The sequence below is a fragment of the Conger conger genome, chromosome 10 (genome assembly GCF_963514075.1).
Source record: "Conger conger chromosome 10, fConCon1.1, whole genome shotgun sequence".
Lineage (NCBI taxonomy): Eukaryota > Metazoa > Chordata > Actinopteri > Anguilliformes > Congridae > Conger > Conger conger.
Window position 1 is genome coordinate 6,723,182 of NC_083769.1, and position 21,233 is coordinate 6,744,414.

Sequence of the window (21,233 nt, forward strand, 5' to 3'; positions counted from 1 at the left end):
CAGATATGACCAGTGTAAAATAGCATATTCCCACCTAGTTCGATTTGCTAATGATACTTTGGTTTGGATTGCTTGCCAATGTGAACTAAAGGTTTACATTCATTACACTGCTAAGAAATGAACAGCGTTCAGCTTCATACCTTCATTGACATGAACATGCACCGAGACTTTTTCATCAAAGGCAAGTGGTATTTTTATTCCACACTTGTATGGCCCCTCATCATCCTTGGTGAGGTCCGTCATAGTGATGTAAAATGCGCCCTCTTTTTTATCATCTCTGATAGAGATCCTGCCGTGAGTATCTGTGCCACCTGTTTTCACCAGGGTAGAACATGGAAGCAGCAGCTTGTCTTTGCACCAGTATTTGACAGAGTCGGTGTACAATTTGTGATATTTACACCGGACTGTTACTTTTCCTTTGGTTTGGTTTATCACGTTCTTCGGAGCCTGGACTGAGAATGAAAAATGAAAGAAATACCTACAGAATTAGATATTCAAGGATGTGGTCACTGTGAGTCCAAGATCCTTATATCTCAAAAATGTTGCTTGTTTTTTTTATTTTTACACCACATATTCATATAACTTACCAAAATGCAACTCTATTTCCAAAGGCTTATGCATTAGGAGCTCTTTAAAAGTAAAACAAAACCAAAGCAATTGATATTCAATAAAATAATAATAAGGTACTGTATACATTGTTCACCATGCACATACTGCTTTATATAAATATTTTCTGAAATTACCGAGAGCGTCATTTTTGGGTGATCATTTGCTCATGCACCCCCAGAACATGTCACAATGTTCTGAGCTCAACAGCCATTTCCTGTGATAAATAGCACTATGAAAAATCTTGATGAAAAATAGTACCTTTTTTGACACTGATGTGCACCAGACTTGTTTGATCATACACAGACCAACCAGGGATAGATATTCCACACTGGTACCATCCATCGTCGTCCTCTTTGAGATCCTTCATAGTTACAGAGAAGACTCTCCCTGCTTTATTATCAGTAATCGAAATTCTGTTGTCGTTGGTTGTGCCGTCAGTCTTCACCAAAAACCCCTTACCCCACATATTGTCTCTGGACCAGTATTTCACATTCTCAACATAATTTGTATATGTACATGAGACTGTCAGGCTGTCTCCCACCAAGGCCCTCTCCTCCACTGGACCCCATACAACTACAGAGTAGGCACCTAAAGAAAAAGCACAAACAAGTGTTTTGTATTTATGTGTATCCATTTTATATCTATGCCAAAAATGTTTTACATTGATACTTTACCATAGATACTTTGTACATCTGTTCAAACAACATTGATTTGTCATGAATGTTTTCTCAGTGAATGAGAGCACAGTAATTGTAGAGGCCATAATTCAGCACCTTATCACAATTACATTACTTAATGCAACTATAACAGATTTACAGGTTATATGAACTCATATACAAGAGCTTACCACTGACATGCACGTGAGGTAATTATAGGCCATATCTTCAGCAAACTATTTTTTTTTTATTTCCATACTTCTGCTCGACAGTAATTGTGTGGATACAATTTGAAGTTCATTAAAACCCTGGCATTGCAGAAACTAACAGTACTTTTGTCTTGTTCTAAAATAATGAATTATATCAGCCTTTCAACATCAGTGTAAAATTTTAGCAGAACAATGGGAAGATGTCCATGTTTACCTGTGAGGAAGGATAAGACAAAAGCTAGCCTCATTGCTGGTGGAACTGAAGGCTTCTGTTCTTCAGTGGATCTTGTGTCTGAGAGAAACAGGAACTATTTCTGTATCCGTTCCACTTCTGGCTGGGTGTATGTTGCCATGAACTGAGTAAAGGAAATGACATGCAAATAAAGCAAGGGTGAAGCTGTAGGATACTGCCCCCACTTGGACTGCGAATCTGGTACTGACCTGTTCATATGGACCATTTTATGATTAATATGTATATTATGTATTGTAATATATGATGTAATATAGTATACTGTACATCATCTCTATCTATACTTCAACAATTCAACTATTGCTGGATGTGTCTATATTGATCCAGGTACAAATGTGTGTGTGCATGTGTGTGACTCATGTGGGAGACTGTGTGTTGTGCAAGATAGCATGTAGTGCTGAGTGTATGGCTGCTTGGTAACTTCTTAGCAGTGAGAAATACGTGGGCACCCCCGTGGACTCATCATTGGTTCTCTGTGATTCTCCCCTATCATCTGCACTATATAAACCATTCAAGGGCAAACACATTTAATAGCACACCTGTATCAGTAGCCAGCCTAGTGAATAGAGCCAATTAGTAGCATAGAAATAGCATATTTCGACTTAGGTCCAGGGCTGAGGAACCGATCGCAATCAGGAAATACACAGAATAGCAGGTTTTATTCATTTCCAAGCAGGTTAAACAAGTCAATCGCTAGCCAACTGATGTAATAAGGATAAAACAGAGTCGATATCACAGGTAAAAGTTAATTTGCCAGAAAGCAGTCCGACTGTGCAACAGTACAAAGGAGAATCCAGACCAAAACGGCAACAGAATCAGAAAACAGAAAACAGAAGTTGGGGTGCACAAAACGGGTCGGAATACAGGTCAAGCAGTCAGAAAAATGTTGGAAAGTCAGAGGTAAGCACAAAACAAGGAAAAGGAATATGGGAAACAGAGGGGTATAAATACATAGGTGAAGGAACTAAAATGACAAACAGAAACTAATGAATGAACAGGAGGACTACGGAATGAGCTGATGGACAAAAGACTCAGGTAACAAAAATGCTCATGCTGAGTCCATACAATCCAGAATCCATACATTTGGGTTGTGTTTATTCAGGCAAAAATACTCTTTACACCAGTACTGTTCAAAACATAACAATGGGTTTTTCTTCCATCAAGGCCAAACCCACATGGTTAAATTTCAGAGAGACTACAAAGCAAGCAAAGTGTCAACACTCGGGATGTGTATCGTTAGGATTTTATCGATACCGATACCAATACCAATACTCCTTATCGGTGCCGGTATTTATCGATACTCTTATCGATACCACGGCGTGTAATTTAGTGTATAAAATAAAGACGTTACAAGATGGTAAAAGATTCAATCGTTTTCTATTACCACAAGGGGGGTAACACCAGCAACATCATTCAACAACTTACAGCACCTGCCTTTTAAGCCCTTAGCAAGTCAACATGTGCAGTGCGAGGTATGTCAAAAAAATGAGCAGGCAGCTCCATACAGCCTTAAAGGTAACTGTCAATGTGATAATGCTTCAACAGAACAGAAGCTTAACTTAAAATTACAAATGCTTCTCAGAATAGATGAAATAAAAATAAAAAACCTAGGGAGATGACCAAAGCCCTTGCCTACATGTTCAACCCAACAGACACATACATGTAAACAGAACAGTGTAGGGGAGGCGCTTCCGGTGACAAAGAAACACAGAGACAAACAGCGGGTCAAGAAACAGCGGTTTGGAAAAAACACTGCAAGATCGCTTACTCAGCCAAAGTGCCAGGAAATGGATCATCCCTTTTATGCAGGATCAGTAGGTAGAAAATAACTCTCTAGGTCGTGGCAGTTGGCAGACCGGTAGGAGCATCGGGCGGGTGGCAGATTGTGCGGGGAGACTGACCCATTCCTCAAGTCTCAAGTCAACTGATGGTGATAATTCAATAAAGCTGGCAGTGATATCAGGGGGAAGATGGGAAAGAGAGAACAGGGACAAAAGAGTACCAAAACAAACGGCCCTCATGGCTTATAAACAGCAAGGCGAGGTGTCCGTTATTAGTGGTAAACCAGACCACCCAGTCCTGACAGCAGCTGAGCCTTTTGCCTTGAGTGCTCCGCTCATAGCAGCGTAACTCGGGTTTGTCTGTTCCATCCTCTGGGTTAAGCACAACCCCCTCTGGTGGCTCAAGGCCCCCAGCTAGCTCCTGCACCCGTTGAGGTTCCTGTTCAATTGATGCAGACCCCCCTTGTGGATTCAGTTCAATTGGTGCAGGCCCTCCTCTGGCTCATAACTAGCTGGCTCTGGATTAATAGTGGGTGCCAGGGTTAGGTGGACTAAAGGAAAGAGAACTAGTGGATGATAGCCGGAACTGGGGATGAGGGAGCAGAAAGCACCCCAGGGGTACCTGGAGTGGGACCATATTTGCCCTCTGGACACAGACAAGCCGTTCTTGGCCGATCGTACAAAGCAAAGAGAGAAGTGTTTGGGGTGGTACGCGGTGGTGTGAACCTTGTGCTCCTATAAATAGTGCATAGGTGACTCAAGCTGACCTGACAGCTGGCATCAGGTAGGACTCAAAGTGACTCTTTCGGTCAGTGAAAATTATTTTGGGGCAGCTGAGAGGTTGGAGAGGACGATAGGAGAGCCTTTGCTGTTGTTGTGATATCTTATGTATTTTGTGTAACCAAATGGAAAAATTAGTCATTGAACAAACTTAACATAGGTCTTAATGGGAAACCAGGCTTGCACTTGGTAAATGGTTGGCATTTATATCGCACCTTTATCCAAATTGATGCTTCTCATTCACCCATTCATACACACACTCACACACCAACGGTGATTGGCTGCCATGCAAGGCACCAGCAGCTCATCAGGAGCAATTGGGGATTAGGTGTGTTGCTCAGGGACCCAGGACGGGATCAAACGTGCAACTCTCCGACTGCTCTTCCTGTCACAATGGTGGAGCAGAGGAACCATGCGCAGAGGGATCTAACGGAAACAATGGCAGGTTTAATAGAGGCAGATGAAGGGGCAGACAGAGCATATTGAAAATGCAGGCTGGGTACAAAAAACAGGTAATCAGTGCAAATATGCGAAAGTACAAAAGAATGAAACTAGCAAAGTGCAGCTGAAAAGGACAGGTATAAATACACAGGGGAATGAGACAACCTAGACGGGGCATGGGAGTGAGGGCGGTCTAACTAATAAACATCAGGTGAGACACATAAAAGGGCAATAATACAATAATGAGGCATGCACGAAGATGTGGACTGGATTCACAAAGACACACATCAAATACAAACGGCTCCAGACTAGGGAGTGGACAATTGCACAGAGTTAAGGAACGTAGCGATACGGGGGAGCAGGTAGGAACACTTCGCTGAATCAAGGCAGACAATCACAGATAGAACAGGGAGGTGGAGCTACAGAGCAGTGCAGAAATAGAGAATATTAATATGTTAGCTACGTGATTAAACTATAAATCCCAAAACTAGTGAATGTTACTTTGTTTGTGAGACGAACATATTAGTGTGTTAATGTAATTAGTACTGTACAAATTCTGTATTGGTTGGGATTAGTATATTAGTGCTATCTATAAACATGAAATGGAGACACAGCAGGAAGAAAGAAAATTGAGACTGAGAAGGAATTGTGGGAAACCGGAAAATGACGAAACCTGAAAGTGAAGCAGGCAGACAGGGAACTGACTCAGGCTGAGAAAACATTAAGACTCAGACATCACAGGGGAAGACGAGTGCAAAAACTAATAAATGAAAACAGAAAATCAGACATGAAAATGAAAAATAATAAATTACAAAAACACTAAGCAACAAAACTCAGGATCATGACATTTACCGCCTGAGCCAATGTCACACTTCCCACTGCAAATGATCCCACCTCCTCTCTTTCTTCATTGGGCACCTGATAGAACCAATCACATCTGATGCTGCCCTCAGAACACATTCCAATAAATATAACTCCTATGTGAAAGTATTCTCAGGACCATCACAATGAACAGACAACTGTGGGGGAGGTCTGTGGAGAGCCTGAAACAACTGTTTGTTTTTCAGTGTGGCAGGTGGGAGGGTCTGCTTGGGGCAGTAAGGGGTTGGTGTACAAGGCTGGCAAATCAAGGTAGGTATATATAGGGGTGCCAAGGTATAGGGTGTTAGAGAAAGGGAGAAGGGGAGAGGGTGCTTGATAAAAAATTTTTGGGCAGGTTGAGCTGGCTTCTTAGATCAGCATGAAAAATCGGAGGCTTGGTACATGGTCTTTTGAAGCAGAAGCTGTACTATAATGTATCATTTTTATATCTGTGTGGAATTTATTATTTGCCAATTTCCATTCATACCCTCTCACTTGTGCATGGTGTACCAACATTTGTGTTATTGCGGGGGATTGGTTAGGCCCTGTGTCATGCTGATGGGAGGCTGCATCTGGGTGTTTATACACTCACCGAGCACTTTATTAGGTAGATTTTCACTTTATTACACCTACTTATTCATGCTATTATCTAATCAGCCAATTGTGTGACAGCAGTGCAATGCATACAATCATGTAGATACAGGTCTGGAGCTTCAGTTAATGTTCACATCAACTGTCAAAATGGGGAAAAATGTGATCTTAGTGACTTTGACCGTGGAATGATGGTTGGTGCCTGGGCGGTTTGAGAATCTCAGAAACTACTGATCTCCTGTGATTTTCACGCATACTAGTCACTAGAGTGTAAAGAATGGTGCAAAAAACTAAAAAAATCCAGTGAGCAGCAGTTCTGCAGGCAGGAACGAGAGAGAGGCAGTGAGAGACAGGCTGCAGTATATAGGTGTCACTATTAATAATTGTGCACTGTTTCATCTTTAGAAATGTTGAAACAACAGTTTTTACATGGTGGTGGCGTGGTGGCATAATTGGCTCGCTGCTCCAGAGGGAGGGACTTGGCAGGGTTAGCGGATCTCCATTACCATAACAGCACCCCGTTCGCCTCAGAATCACGGTCACAAGCATGAGACGAGACGGCTTGAAGAAGGCGTGTTATTCTCGGATCACCAGATCCCTTCGGGCCGCCGAGGGACAGGGTGTGGGTGGTGTATCCCCCAGCTAACACTAATTGGATAAGATAGGGTACAATTGGCTACCACATTGCGAGAAAAAAAGGGAATTGTTAAAGGGAAAAATTATTTGAAAAAAAATTACAGTAGAATTCCTACAGACCATTGCCAATTTATGCTATTTTCATATATTTTGAGTTTTCATTAAATGTCATTCTTATTATGATTATGTCATATGCAAGTGTACATTTTGATGAGCAACATTTGGTGAAGATCCGAATGACTGAACGTCAGAGCGTTCCCATATAAATTTGACCCAGGTGTGAATAATAAAAACAAGAACATCTTGGTGTGTGTGGAGTTCAGTGAGAGTCGAGGGGCTATCTTGCAGTGTTGATAGTAGAGTACAGAACTTGGTCCGCTGGAGGAGGTGTCCGTGTGCGCTGCTGTAAATTCACTACTGAGTACAAACAGACACTCGGCTCCAGCGCACTGTCGTCACTCATTGGTCTGTCATTGGTCACTTCTTCGTAGGTCGGTTCATTGGCTGCTGGGGGCAGTAACGTCGGTTCATTGGCTGCTGGGGGCTGTAACAGGGCGGAAATGATGGTAAGCCTCGACTTTAGGGGCATTCCTAAAGGCCTTTCGAAACATTAATGAAAGTGTGAACCCTTGTGTAGTCTTAACATTCTGTCTACTCCCCTTGTCCTAATGGTCAAAAATTACCCGCCCTCTCTAAACCCCTAAAATAAAGCAACTTAATGTTATTTTAAACCCCAAATCTATTTTGCATGAAGAAACAACCTGTCACTCATCACAAACTATGACATCAAATTTCAAGTTTAAATTTATTTTATTTTCATTTCTTTGCTGTTAAACATCGTGGCTGGCATTTTTGACCCTTAAGACAACACAAGGGTTAAGACTCCTTATATTATGCATATATTATGCATATGACTGTAGACTTTATAAAAGTGACAAAACCACTACCCACGTTATTCAATGCAAGGCAAAGTAAAAAATATAACACAGATATTATTTTCTTTGAAAAGTTCATGAATATTTTAAAGGGGATGATAGATTGCTTGGGAATTTCGAAGAAGACGTTCTCGAAATCAAAGATCAAAGTACCTTTTCCCCTTTGTCTGCCACAGCTGGTCTTATGTTACCTGAAATGAAATGAAGTTTAGACTCATGTGACTGCAAACATGTACAAACTAAGCAGCAGTGGTACCATTTAATTATATGAATATTGTTTTATTATAAATAGTTATGGCTGCAATGTTTGAAGAAGCGTAGCATTTCAGTGATATATTTTACACGGTAAAAAAATTTTTTGTAGTCTCACCAGAAACTACTTAATTACATTAAAAGTTCTGTTTTTGACAAAGTGGTACATGAAACCACTCTGATTTTTACTATCATAGGGGTGGCAAGCATACTGACTCGGGCCTGGGAAAGTAGCCCACATGACAGTTGCTGTGTTGCTGTTTTTATTCTGAGGAAGAGAATTAGTAAACTAAATGCAGTTGCGTTCAAATAAATAGCAGTGCGCTAAAAAAAGTGAATAAAGTGCTAATATTTTTAACAGCTTTTAGGTCCATATTTCAAATGTCGTGGAAACATTACACATTCAATTCCAAATCAAAACATTCACAAATTGTATCAAGTCTGCATTATTCTTTTACAGGAAGCAAAGAAATGGAAATATTAATCTGTTCAAAAAATGGCAGTGTCAACATATTTCTCTTCAAACTCAAACACTTACTGTATAAACTGAATAAATCTTTCAAGATTTAACTTCACTTTAAATTACTGAACTAATATTTAGTTGCATAACCATTGTTTTTGATAACTGCTGTGCATCTGCGTTGCATTGAGTCAACCAACTTCTGGCACCTAGAAACAGGTATTTCAGCCCAGGATGAACAAACTACATTCCACACTTCCTATGAATTTTTTTTACAGTGTACTTTGGCTTGAATTCAGTACCCAGGGGTCATCTGACGTACTATCAACGACCACTAGTTCCGAAAACACCAATTTTACTCTCATCAGTCTACAGAATGTTACGCCATTTATCTTTGGGCCAATCGATGTGTTCCAAATTTTAACCGATTCTGCTGTTGTTTTTTCAACAATGGTGCTTTACAGGGGCTTCTTGCTGATAGCGTAGCTTCAATTAAACGTCTTCTGACTGTAACAGCACTTACAGATTATTGTAGATCATCTTTGATCTTTCTGGAGCTGAATCTTTGCCATTTGGAATATTCTTCAGTCCTAGACCCACTTCTTTTCTCTCTTTACACTTGTTCCCTTGGCCCTGTTATCACTGCACATGGTCTATCCTAGCACTGCTATGCGGACGATACCCAACTCTTCATCTCATTCCTACCATCTGATACACAGGTTTCAGCCCATATCTCTGAGTGACATCCAGAGCTGGATGGACAACCACCATCTAAAGCTCAACCCAGGTAAGACTGAAATGATATTTATCCCTGCCATTGCCTCTCCCCATCTGGATCTCTCCATTTCCCTCGGAGATACCACACTTACGCCATCACCCTGTGCAAGGAACCTCGGCGTGGTGATGGACAACAGACTGTCCCTCTCTGAGAACATTGCGGCGGTGACATGCAGGTTCTTCCTCGACAACATACGAAGAATCTGCTTCTTTCTCACCCCCTACTCGACCCAGCTCCTGGTCCAAGCAATGGTTTTGTTCCATCTGGACTACTGCAACTCCCTCTAGGCTGGCCTCCCAGCGTCCGCCATCAGACCGCTCCAACTTATCCAGAATGCTGCAGCTTATCTGGTCCTCAACCTTCCCAAACACTCGCATGTCACCCCCCTGCTTACTTCCCTCCACTGGCTGCCTGTCATCTCGTATCAAATTCAAAACATTGGTGCTAGCCTTCTGTTGTAGTTGGTGCAGTATTTGCCTTTTCCCAGTGGAAGCCCCCAGTGGAAGGTTGACCCCGGAAGTGAGAGAGGGAGAGACTCATGTTGTTGAACTTAGAATGTGTTGAGTTTACAGTAAACTTGGTTCTCTGCAACACTGTTGTCTGGGCATTAATTATGATATTACATTTGGCGACGAGGATACACGGGTCCTTCACGGGTCCTAGTCATTCAAATTCCACAGCCGATTTCGGCAGCCAGGGGAGTCAGTGGCTACTTTTGTTTCTCAACTGAGATGTTTTTCTGAACATTGCGACTTTGGAGACGCACTTGATCGGATGCTGAGGGACAGATTAGTGTGCGGGATCAAGGGTGATGCAATCCAGCGGCGGCTGCTGGCGGAAAAAACATTGGATTTAAAGAAGGAGCTGGAAATAGCTCAAGCTATGGAATTGGCGGCGCTGCACACGAGCGAGATACAGGGAGCTACGTCATCGCCCTCTAATACCTGTTAATTTACATTTTACATACTGGTATTTGTGGGGACTACAAATTAACAGTAAACCAGGTCTCCAGACTCGATGCGTATCCAATCCCCAAAATAGAGGACCTTTTTGCCACATTAACAGGGGGTCAGTCTTTTACAAAGCTGGACATGAGTCAGGCATATCAACAGCTGTTACTGGACGATAAGTCAAAGGAATACTTAACAGTCAACACACACAGGGGCCTGTACCGTTACAATCATCTTGCTTTTGGGGTATTCTCCGCCCCGGGAATTTTTCAGAGAACAATGGAGACTCTTCTCCAAGGCCTGCCACATGTGCTGATATATCTGGACGATGTACTCATCACAGGCCGGAGCAACACGGAGCATTTGCGGAACCTGGAGGAGGTTTTGCGGCAGTTTTCCATGGCTGGCTTGAAGCTGAAGCGGGAAAAATGTGTCATTATGGCTCCGGAGGTTGAATACTTGGGGCATAGAATTGAATCGGACGGGTTGCATCCCACCACAACTAAAGTTCAGGCGATTGCTGATGCCCCTGTGCCACAAGATACTACTGAGTTAAAGTAATTCTTAGCAATGATAAATTATTACCACAAGTTCCTGCCAAATGCAGCAACAATGTTAGTTCCCTTACACCTCTTACTGTGTAAAAATGTTCCCAGGCGATGGAATGCAGAACAAGAGGCTGCATTCAATTCAATCTAAGCGCTTACTACAGTCCTCTAACTTACTGGTCCATTTTGACTCTCGGAAGCCCCTAGTGGTGGCTTGCGATGCCTCCCCGTACGGCGTGGGAGCAGGATTATCTCATGTCATGAAAGATGGTACAGAAAGGCCGATTAGCTTTGCTTCACGCAGCCTAGCGCCAGCAGAGCGCAACTATTCGCAATTGGACAAGGAAGCCCTCGCAATTATCTTTGGTGTAATAAAATTTCACCACTATATTTATGGCCACCACTTCACAGTCACTACAGACCACAAGCCACTTATGGGTTTGTTGAGGGAAAACAAAGCAATACCACCGTGATTGTGCCGCCACAGGGCAAGGAGAAGGTTATCGAACTTCATGCCGCGCACCCAGGTATGTCACGAATGAAGAGTAGGGCACGCAGTTTAGTGTGGTTGCCGAATATGGACGCTGCTATTGAGGCAACAGTCAACCAATGTCACGCCTGTCAGAAAGTCCGACACTTACCAGCTGCAGCGCCATTACAGCCGTGGAGTTGGCCTGCGACCCCCTGGTCACGTCTGCATGTAGACTTTGCCGGTCCCTTTATGGGAAAGATGTCATTAATCATTGTGGATGCCCACTCCAAATGGATCGAAGCACATGTGAAGCACAGTGGGGCGGTTGCGTCACACGTTTTCCACTCATAGCCTGCCGGATATGTTGGTCACTGATAATGCCACAACATTCACAAGCGACGACTTTCAGAAGTTCGCAGGACTCAATGGTTTCCAACATGTAACAGTCTCCCCCTACCACCCTGCATCCAGTGGGCTCGCGGAGAGGGCTGTACAGACAGTGAAAGAGGGACTGAAAAAGATGGACGGAGGCACACTGGAGACTAAGCTGGCTCGTTTCCTGTTTAAATACAGAATCGCACCCCATGCGACCACTGGAGTGTCACCAGCAGAGCTCTTAATGGGCAGGAAACTCAAATCGCACCTGGACTTGGTTCATCCAGGGTTGAAGGAGCGGGTGCTGAGAGCACAACAGTCACAAAAACAAGCTCATGACATGCATGCCAAGGCCAGAATCTTGCAGGAGGGGGACCCCGTATATGCCTTTAACTTTGGAAGTGGAGAAAAGTGGCTTCGGGGTTCAGTGGTTGAAAAGTCAGGTCCAATATTGTTCAGAGTCAAACTCAATAATGGCCGCATAATCCGACGGCACCAAGATCACCTGCGCGCCTGTGCCAACCAGGATGAAGTTCCACCCGCTGTGCCACAGACACTAGAGAGCACCCCCAAGACTACACCCCCACAGGGACTCCAATAGTGGGTGGAGATGGAACTGCACAAGGCTTTGAAATTCAAGAGGCTCGAGAGGACAACCAGACTGCCGAAATGCCAAGGGTGCCTGGCTGCATGGAACAGCCCCAATGTCGGTCTGAACGACCACGGAAAGCGCCTGACAGGGTGAACTTGTAACCAAATCATAGCCATTGAGTCTTGAAGTGGTTTGTTTAAGACTTGATGGGTTACAAACTTGAGAGGGAGGAATGTTGTAGTTGGTGCAGTATATGCCTTTTCCCAGTGGAAGCCCCCAGTGGAAGGTTGACCCCGGAAGTGAGAGAACGAGAGACTCATGTTGTTGAACTTAGAATGTTAGCACGTGAAGTGCTGTGTTGAGTTTACAGTAAACTTGGTTCTCTGCAACACTGTTGTCTGGGCATTAATTACGATATTACACCTTCCAAGCAGTTAAGGGGTCTGCTCCAGCTTACCTACAAAAAATCATCAGACCCTACACCCCTGCCAGACCTCTTCGTTCGGCCTCCACAGGCCGCTTGGCGCCTCCCCCTCTCTGAACTTCCACCTCCCGCTCACGACTACTGTTGTTCTGGCTCCATGGTGGTGGAAAGAACTCCCAGTGGAGGTCAGAACAGTAGAATCTCTTTCCATCTTCAAGCGCAAACTGAAGACGCACTTCTTCAAGCTGCACCTCTCCCTGTCCCTCCCTACCTCCCTGTAAACCTTAATTGTTGTCTTTCTGTGATATTTATTTGTGTATCAGGATGTTTAGTTTGGCTAGGTAAGCAGTGTTTGGCTAGGTAAGCGGTTTGTTCATACATTTGCGTGTTGCGGTATTACAATTTAAAAAAGAAAGGAAAACAAAATAAAAGAAAAAAAAGATGATCAAATAAGCCCTGGTCCTTATCTTCGTTGTGCAGGTAGCAGTTGAAATTGCACATCCCTCTAGGGTCTTTCAGCGCACTTATCCCTGGTTATGGGTTTGCACTTTGTTGTACGTCGCTCTGGATAAGAGCGTCTGCCAAATGCCATTAATGTAATGTAATGTAATGAAATATATAAACACCCCTCTGCACTTTACCCTCATATTCATTGTTTCATTTCAAATCCAATTTGCTGGTGTACAGAGCCAAAGGAACAGAAATTGTACCACTGTCCAAATACTTATTGACTGCACTGCACAGAAGCAGCCATCATGGGATTCACTCTGTCCTTTTCTTTATGTCTCTCCAGAACATGACTTTACCACACACAATGTGATAACCACAAGTGCAGTCACCAAGGGTACAACATTTACACATGGGTGTATTTGGTATTCACAATACATACTCCCTCAAAGAAAGAATGAACAAGTGAATCTTGAAGAAGTCAATCTCCAAACAGTAGAGAAAAGTCTCCAACAAACAGCGAGCCCAAACTTCATGCATTCTTATTCTAAACTACCCTGCGAGTGAGCAGCCATCAAGAATAATCATACCACCTGGAAGGGGAAAATAATCACAAGTGCTTTTCCACACAGAAAATAAACAATTTCTGTCATATAATGATGAACTTACGTTTGATCTTGCATGCGATAAGAGCAGCCACACAGCAGAGCAGGAGGAGAACCCCAAAGGAAACAGCGAGTGGGACCAACATAGACGGAGACTTCCTATCACCGAGACAAACACTCACATGATCGGTTATGTCAACATATTCATTTACACTGGTGACTAATGGAGAGTGCTTTGTTCTAGGTTATCCATCTGTGCTAGTGGTAAATGGTAGGCATCGTGCCTTTAGCCAAAGCGCTGTACAATTGATGCTACTCATTTACCCATTCACATACACACACACAGCAACAGCGATTGGCTGCCATGCAAGGCACCAACCAGCTCGTGAAGAGCAATTGGGGGTAAGGCGTCTTGCGCAGGGACACTTCGAAATACGATCTTCGAAAGACCAGATCAATTGGTAAACCTCCAACTGCCAGACGACTGCTCTTATCTCCTGAGCCAATTTTGCCCATAATGTAGCTAATGTTGGCTACATTGATGATTAAGTTTATCAGAGATTCAAAGAAAACATTTACTGAACTGAGGGTACCTTGGTAATATATTGTTATACGATACTGTGCAAAAGTTTTAGGCAGGTGTGAAAAAATGCTGTAAAATAATAATGCTTTCAAAAATAGAAATGTTAATAGTTATCAATGAACAAAATGCATGAACAGAAGAATTGAATGAACAGAAGAAAAATCTAAATCAAATCAATATTTGGTGTGACCACCCTTTGCCTTCAAAACAGCAGCAATTCTTCTAGGTATACTTGCACAAGGTTTTTGAAGGAACTCGGCAGGTAGGTTGTTCCAAACATCTTGGAGAACTAGCCAAGTGCATAGTTGAGTCGCTTGGCCTTGTATCCACGTCAGAGGTATGGCTTTTTGGCCGCAATTCTTCCATGAAGACCACTTCTGACCAGACTTCTCCGCACAAGAGATGGGTGTACGTCCCACTGCTTTCTGCCAATTCTGAGCTGATGGCACCGCTGGACATCTTCAGATTGCCAAGGGAAGCAAGCATGATGTGTCTTTCATCTGCTCCACTAAGTTTCCTAGGCTGACCGGTTTACGGTCCTCAACATTCCAAGTTTCTTTGTGCTTCTTCAACAGAGCTTGGACAGCAACCCTTGCTGATGCAGTATAACTATCTGTTTTCAGCAACCTCACTTTGGAAGCAGAGTTTGGCTGTTCCTCACCCAGTTTTAACCCTCCTCAAAGCGTGGTCACACCAAATATTGATTTGATTTAGATTTTTTTTGTTCACTCACTTTGCAATTTGTTAATTGATAAAAATAAACTATTAACATTTCTATTTTTGTACAGTACTGTATAATTTCATTATTTATTTTGTGTCACCCCAATTATGATGCAGCATGGCTATTGTTTACTTACAAATGATATGTTGATCCTTCTTGTTTTTGTTTTGAAATCCCATTCTCCTTTTCAGCTGTGGATGCAGGAATTGGTTCTACTTGAGCCGTGGATGTCGTTGTCATTTTAGAATCGACTAGATATTCAAGAAAGGTTAAAATGATATGCATTAAATTAAATATGTATCACCAATGACTTACATTCAACTTCAAATATCCTTTCACAGACCATGATGCAGACCATGACCTGACCTGCATCAACATTCAGTTTCACTGGAACCCGATTATCTTTGTGGGAGGAAGACTGCTTCACTCCACAATAGTACAAGCCTGTGTCGTTTCCTGTGAGGTTTCTGATGGTGACAACAAGCTCTCTGTTGGAAGGGTCATCTCTGATCTGAGTTCTGTCTTCTTTTTTTTTGTCATTAGTGTTCACCTCGGGGCAGCAGACTTCCGCACCTGAATCTTTACACCAGTATTTAACACTCTTTGTGTAATCTGCAGCATACTGACCTGTGGTTGTTTTACTGCTGGATGCCATGCCAGTTACACTCACAGGCTCATGGAGATCAGGTCTGGTATCATCTAGAGGAATGTACAATTTTGAAACAAATGATTGCCACAGTCTGAATAAAATGGCAAAGTTCCTTTGTCAAGCTTTGTTTTTTTTTATTTCAGATTTTTCCCTTTTTCTCGCAATTTGGTAGCCAATTGTACCCTATCTTATCCAATCAGTGTTAGCTGGGGGATACACCGCCCACACCCCGTCCCTCGGTGGCCCGAAGGGATCTGGCGATCCGAGAACAACACGCCTTCTTCAAGCCGTCTCATCTCATGCTCGTGACCGTGACCGTGATTCTGAGGCGCCCGGAGTGCTGTTATGGTAAAGATCCGCTAACCCTGCCAAGTCCCTCCCTCTGGAGCAGCGAGCCAATTATGCCGCTCCACGGGAGCCGCATAATTGGCTTTTGGCAGGACCGGGAATCGAACCCCGGTCCTTGGCGTGAAACTGCTGACTGATTTTCCCACCTTGGTCTATTTGCGAATGATACTTTGGTTTGGATTGGTTGCCAATGTGAACTAAAGGTTTACATTCATTACACTGTTAAGAAATTAACACTGTTTTGATTGCTCCATACCTTCATTGACTTGAACATGCACCAAGGCTTGTTCATCCAAGGCAAATGATCTTTCTATTCCACAGTCGTATTGCCCCTTATCATCCTTGGTGAGGTCCGTCATAGTGATGTAAAATGCGCCCTCTGTTTTATTATCTCTGATAGTGATCCTGCTGTGAGTATCTTCACTGGTACTAACCAGTTTAGAACATGGAAGCAGCGTATTGACTTTGCACCAGTATTTGACAGAGTTGGTGTAAGATTTGTCATATTTACACTGGACTGTTACATTTCCTTTGGTGTGACTTATCACCTTCTCCGGTCCCCATACACTTACAGAGTAGGCTCCTAAAGAAAAAGCACAGAAGTGTTTTGTGTTAATGCTAAACTCTTCGTGTATTCTTTTTAGCACAATATAATGTTGCGAAAATGGCAAAGAAAAAATGGTTTACATTAATGCTGTACATCTGTTCAAACAACATTTATTTGTCATGAATGTGATCTCTGTGAATCATGTCCCAGTTATTACATAGAACATATTCAGCACCTTACCACAAGCACATTACTTAATTCAACTATAACAGAACATTTACATGTTACATGAACACATTTGCAAGAGCTTACTCTTGATGTACACTTGAGGTCATTATAAGCCTTATATTAACATTTTATTTTAGTTTCCATACTTCTGCTAGACAGTAATTTTGTGGATAAAATGTGTTGTTAATACATCACAGTATTGCAAAAACTAACAGTACTTTGTCTTGTACTAAAATAATGAATTATATCAGCCTATTAAAATCAGTGTAAAATTTGAACTGAACAATGGGAAGACATTTACCTGTAAGGAAGGACAAGACAAAAGCTAACCTCATTGCTTTTGGAGCTGAAGGCTTCTGTTCTTCAGTGGAGCTTGTGTCTGAGAGAAACAGGAACTATTTCTGTATCCTTCGCGCTTCTGGCTGGGTGTATGTTGTCATAAACTGAGTAAAGGAAATGACATGCAAATATAGCAAGGTTGAGGCTGTAGGTTTCTGCCCCCATTAGGACTGCGAATCTGGTACTTTCATTGATATTGACCTGTTCATATGGACCATTTTATGATTAAGTTAATGTATTGTAATATATGATGTAATATAGTATACTGTACATCATCTATATGTATACTTCATCACTATTGCTGGATCTTTATATACTGATCCATGTACAAATGTGTGTGTGCATGTGTGTGACTCGTGTGTGTGACTCGTGTTGTAGAAGATAACAGGCAGTGCTGAGTGTACGGCTGCTTGGTAACTTCATAGCAGTGAGCAATACGTGGGCACCCAGTGGACTCATCATTGGTTCTCTGTGATTCTCCCCTATCATCTGCACTATGTCCAGTAATCTGTAGCACATTCTGTTTCAATGTCTGGTGGAGGCAATAGTAGTGAGCATTTCCTGTTGGGTAAGTGAGGCTTTATGCCTCTGCACCTCTCTGTTTCTCAGCAGGCCACAAGAAGCAGACGGTCTGTCTTCTGCTTTCTGAGGACGGGGTAACCACACATCTGGCGGAGATGGAGGCAGCATGCAGTGGACTTCTACGCTGCCTCTATCGGGCGGAGAGCTGTGTTCAGGAGGGTGCTGCAGAGCTGCTTCAGGGGCTTCCTGGGCCAGGACCAGGGAAGCAGGCAGCTGTGGATGCTGACATGGGCCTGGAGGAGCTCACTGCAGCGCTTTGGCAGTTAGATTCTGGCCCCTCTCCTGCCAGTGATGGGTTACTTCTAAATACACTGCTGGTGCCTGCTGGGGGTTGATTTTCAGGAGGTGCTGCTGGAGCATTAGTAACAGGGTTCACTGCCAGATTACTGCAGTCAGGCAGCTCTTTTCTTTCTTCCAAAGAAGGGGGATTTGGTGCTGCTTAGGAACTGGAGTCTGGTTGCATCAATGATAAAACATTCAAGGGCAAACACATTTAATTGCACAACTGTATCAGTAGCCAGCCTAGTTAATAGAGCCAATTAGTAGCATAGAAATAGCATATTTCAACTTAGACATATCAGGTCCAGGGCTGGGGAACCGAACGCAATCAGGAAATACACAGAATAGCAGGTTTTATTCATTTCCAAGCAGGTTAAACAAGTCAATCGCTAGCAAACTGATACAATAAGGATAATCCAAAACAGAGTCGATATCACAGGCAAAAGTTAATTAACCAAAAAGCAGTCCGACTGTGCAACAGTACAAAGGAGAATCCAGATCAAAACGTTGGAAAGTCAGAGGTAAGCACATAACAATCTGGCAAAGGAATATGGGAAACAAAGGGGTATAAATACATAGGTGAATTAACTAAAATGACAAACAGAAACTAATGAATGAATGGGAGGACTATGGAATGAGCTGATGGACAAAAGACACAAGCACAAAACAGGTAACAGAAATGCCATGCAATCCAGAATCCATACATTTGGATTGTGTTTATTCAGGCAAAAATACTCTTTACACCAGCACTGTTCAATACATAACAATGGGTTTTTCTTCCATTAAAGCCAAACCCACATGGTTCAATTTCAGAGAGACTACAAAGCAAGCAAAGTGTCAACACGTCAATCAGCTGTTGTTGTGATATCTTGTGCATTTTGTGTAACCAAATGGAAAAATTAGTCGTTGACAAAACTTAACGTAGGTCTTAATGGGAGACCAGGCTTGCACTTGGTAAATGGTTGGCATTCATATAGCACCTTTATCCAAATTGATGCTTCTCATTCACCCATTCATACACACACTCACACACCAACGGTGATTGGCTGCCATGCAAGGCACCAACCAGCTCATCAGGAGCAATTGGGGATTAGGTGTCTTGCTCAGGGACACACCCAGGATGGGATCAAACCTGCAACTCTCTGACTGCTCTTACTGTCACAACGGCGGAGCAGAGGAACCATAGGCAGGGCATGGGAGTGAGGGCGGTCTAACTAATAAACATCAGGTGAGACACATAAAAGGGCAATAATACAATAACAAGGCATGCATGAAGATGCGGACTGGATTCACAAAGACACACATGAAATTCGCTGAATCAAGGTAGACAATCACAGTTAGAACAGGGAGGTGGAGCTACAGAGCAGTGCAGAAATAGAGAATATTAATATGTTACGTGATTAAACTATAAATCCCAAAACTAGTGAATGTTACTTTGTTAGTTAGACAAACATAGTGTGTTAATGTAATTAGGACTGTATAAATTCTGTGTTAGTTGGGGTTAGTATATTAGTGCTATCTATGAACATGAAATGGAGAGAAAGCAGGAAGTAAGAAAATGGAGACTGAGAAGGAATTGTGGGAAACCGGAAAATGACGAAACCACCTGAATAGTGAAGCATGCAGACAGGGAAGTGACTTGGGCTGAGAAAACATTAAGACACAGACATCACAGGGGACGACAAGTGCAAAAACTAATAAATGAAAACAAAAACACAGAATAAACTAACCAACAAAACTCAGGATCATGACACTTATCGCCTGAGCCAATGTCACACTTCCTACTGCAAATGATCCCACCTCCTCTCTTTCTTCATTGGGCACCTGATAGAACCAATCACATCTGATGCTGCCCTCTTTCCAATAAATATAACTCCTATGTGAAAGTATTCACAGGACCATCACAATGAGGAGACAACTGTGGGAGAGGTCTGTGGAGAGCCTGAAACAATTGTTTGTTTTTCAGTGTGGCAGGTGGGAGGGTCTGCTTGGGGCAGTAAGGGGTTGGTGTACAAGCCTGGGAAATCAAGGTAGGTGTATTTCGGGGTGCCAATGTATAGGGTGTTAGAGAAAGGGAGAAGGGGAGAGGGTGCTTGATAAAATTTCCATTCATACCCTCTCACTTGTGCATGATGTACCAACATTTGTGTTATTGTGGGGGATTGGTTAGGCCCTGTGTCATGCTGATGGGAGGCTGCATCTGTGTGTTAATCCACTCACCGAGCACTTTATTCGGTAGATTTTCACTTTAATACACCTACTTATTCATGCTATTATCTAATCAGCCAATTGTGTGACAGCAGTGCAATGCATACAATCATGTAGATACAGGTGTGGAGCTTCAGGTAATGTTCACATCAACTGTCAAAATGGGGAAAAATGTGATCGAAGTGACTTTGACTGGAATGATGGTTGGTGACTGGGTGGTTTGAGCATCTCAGAAACTGCTGATCTCCTGCGATTTTCACACACACTAGTCTCTAGAGTGCAAAGAATGGTGCAGTTCTGCAGACAGGAACGCCTTGCTAATGAGAGACGTCAGAGGAGAATGGCCTGACCGGTCAAAGCTGAATGCATATAACCACACATTACAACAGTGGTATGCAGAAGAGCATCTCTGAACACACAACACAAAATAAAGTACAATAAATAGCTAGTAGCTGTGTATGTAACATTTCTGTTTGCAGATTAGTCATCAAGCTCATTCTGTAAAGACACTTCTGACAACAAGTTACGGATGTGGCCACAGTGGTGACCGTGGTGGGGTTGGTAGAGAGAGAGATAGAGAGAGATAGAGAGAGATAGATAGAGAGAGAGAGAGATAGAGAGAGAGAAGGAGCCTGAGAGAAAGAGAAGTGTGAGAGAAAGGGAGAGAGAGAAGGAGCCTGAGAGAGAGAGATAAAGAGACATAAAGGTTCGCTCAGAAAACAGAAAAAGCTCACTACAATTTAGAAAGCACAGAGGTGGGCTCTGTCAAGTCTGTTCAGTGGGGAGTGTTTTTCATGACTCTCTGTTCAATTTAGACTGCAGCTGTTGTTTAATGTGCAGTACATCAGTTAGACACTTGAAGAAATGTTATTTTTTATTTTTGAACTCACATTAACATTTTTTGTGATCCAAAGTTTTTTTATTTTGATAGTTCTTTATACAGAATATTTAACGGGTATTTCTTTTTTTTTCCTTTCTGCCAAAACATCCCCCCCCCATAAACATTCAACATTTCCCTTTATACATTTGTATTCATTAATACAAAGCCTGTGACGTCTTTGCTTTTTATAAAAATGTAATTTGGACATTGAGGCAAT

The 21,233-nt window shown here is 42.7% G+C and overlaps 2 protein-coding genes across 3 annotated transcripts in view; both read right to left on the reverse strand.

The window, feature by feature from the left end:
• The window catches only part of LOC133138612 (polymeric immunoglobulin receptor-like), a 192,544-nt gene that overhangs the window by 93,276 nt on the left and 78,035 nt on the right, over nucleotides 1-21,233 (reverse strand). The gene's annotated exons all lie outside the window — the stretch shown is intronic.
• LOC133138752 (CMRF35-like molecule 5) lies at nucleotides 2,803-17,130 on the reverse strand. Of its 2 annotated transcripts, XM_061257765.1 has the most exons (8): nucleotides 17,030-17,130; nucleotides 16,210-16,536; nucleotides 15,584-15,655; nucleotides 15,093-15,207; nucleotides 11,379-11,454; nucleotides 10,412-10,603; nucleotides 7,903-7,940; nucleotides 2,803-7,358 (listed from the first exon to the last, which is right to left on the reverse strand). In XM_061257765.1, exons 1-7 carry the CDS (start codon nucleotides 17,061-17,063, stop codon nucleotides 7,932-7,934), a joined length of 825 nt encoding a protein of 274 aa, XP_061113749.1. In that variant the 5' UTR covers nucleotides 17,064-17,130; the 3' UTR covers nucleotides 2,803-7,358; nucleotides 7,903-7,931. The 2 variants fall into 2 exon arrangements, with proteins under 2 accessions (XP_061113749.1, XP_061113750.1); XM_061257766.1 differs by lacking the exon at nucleotides 15,584-15,655.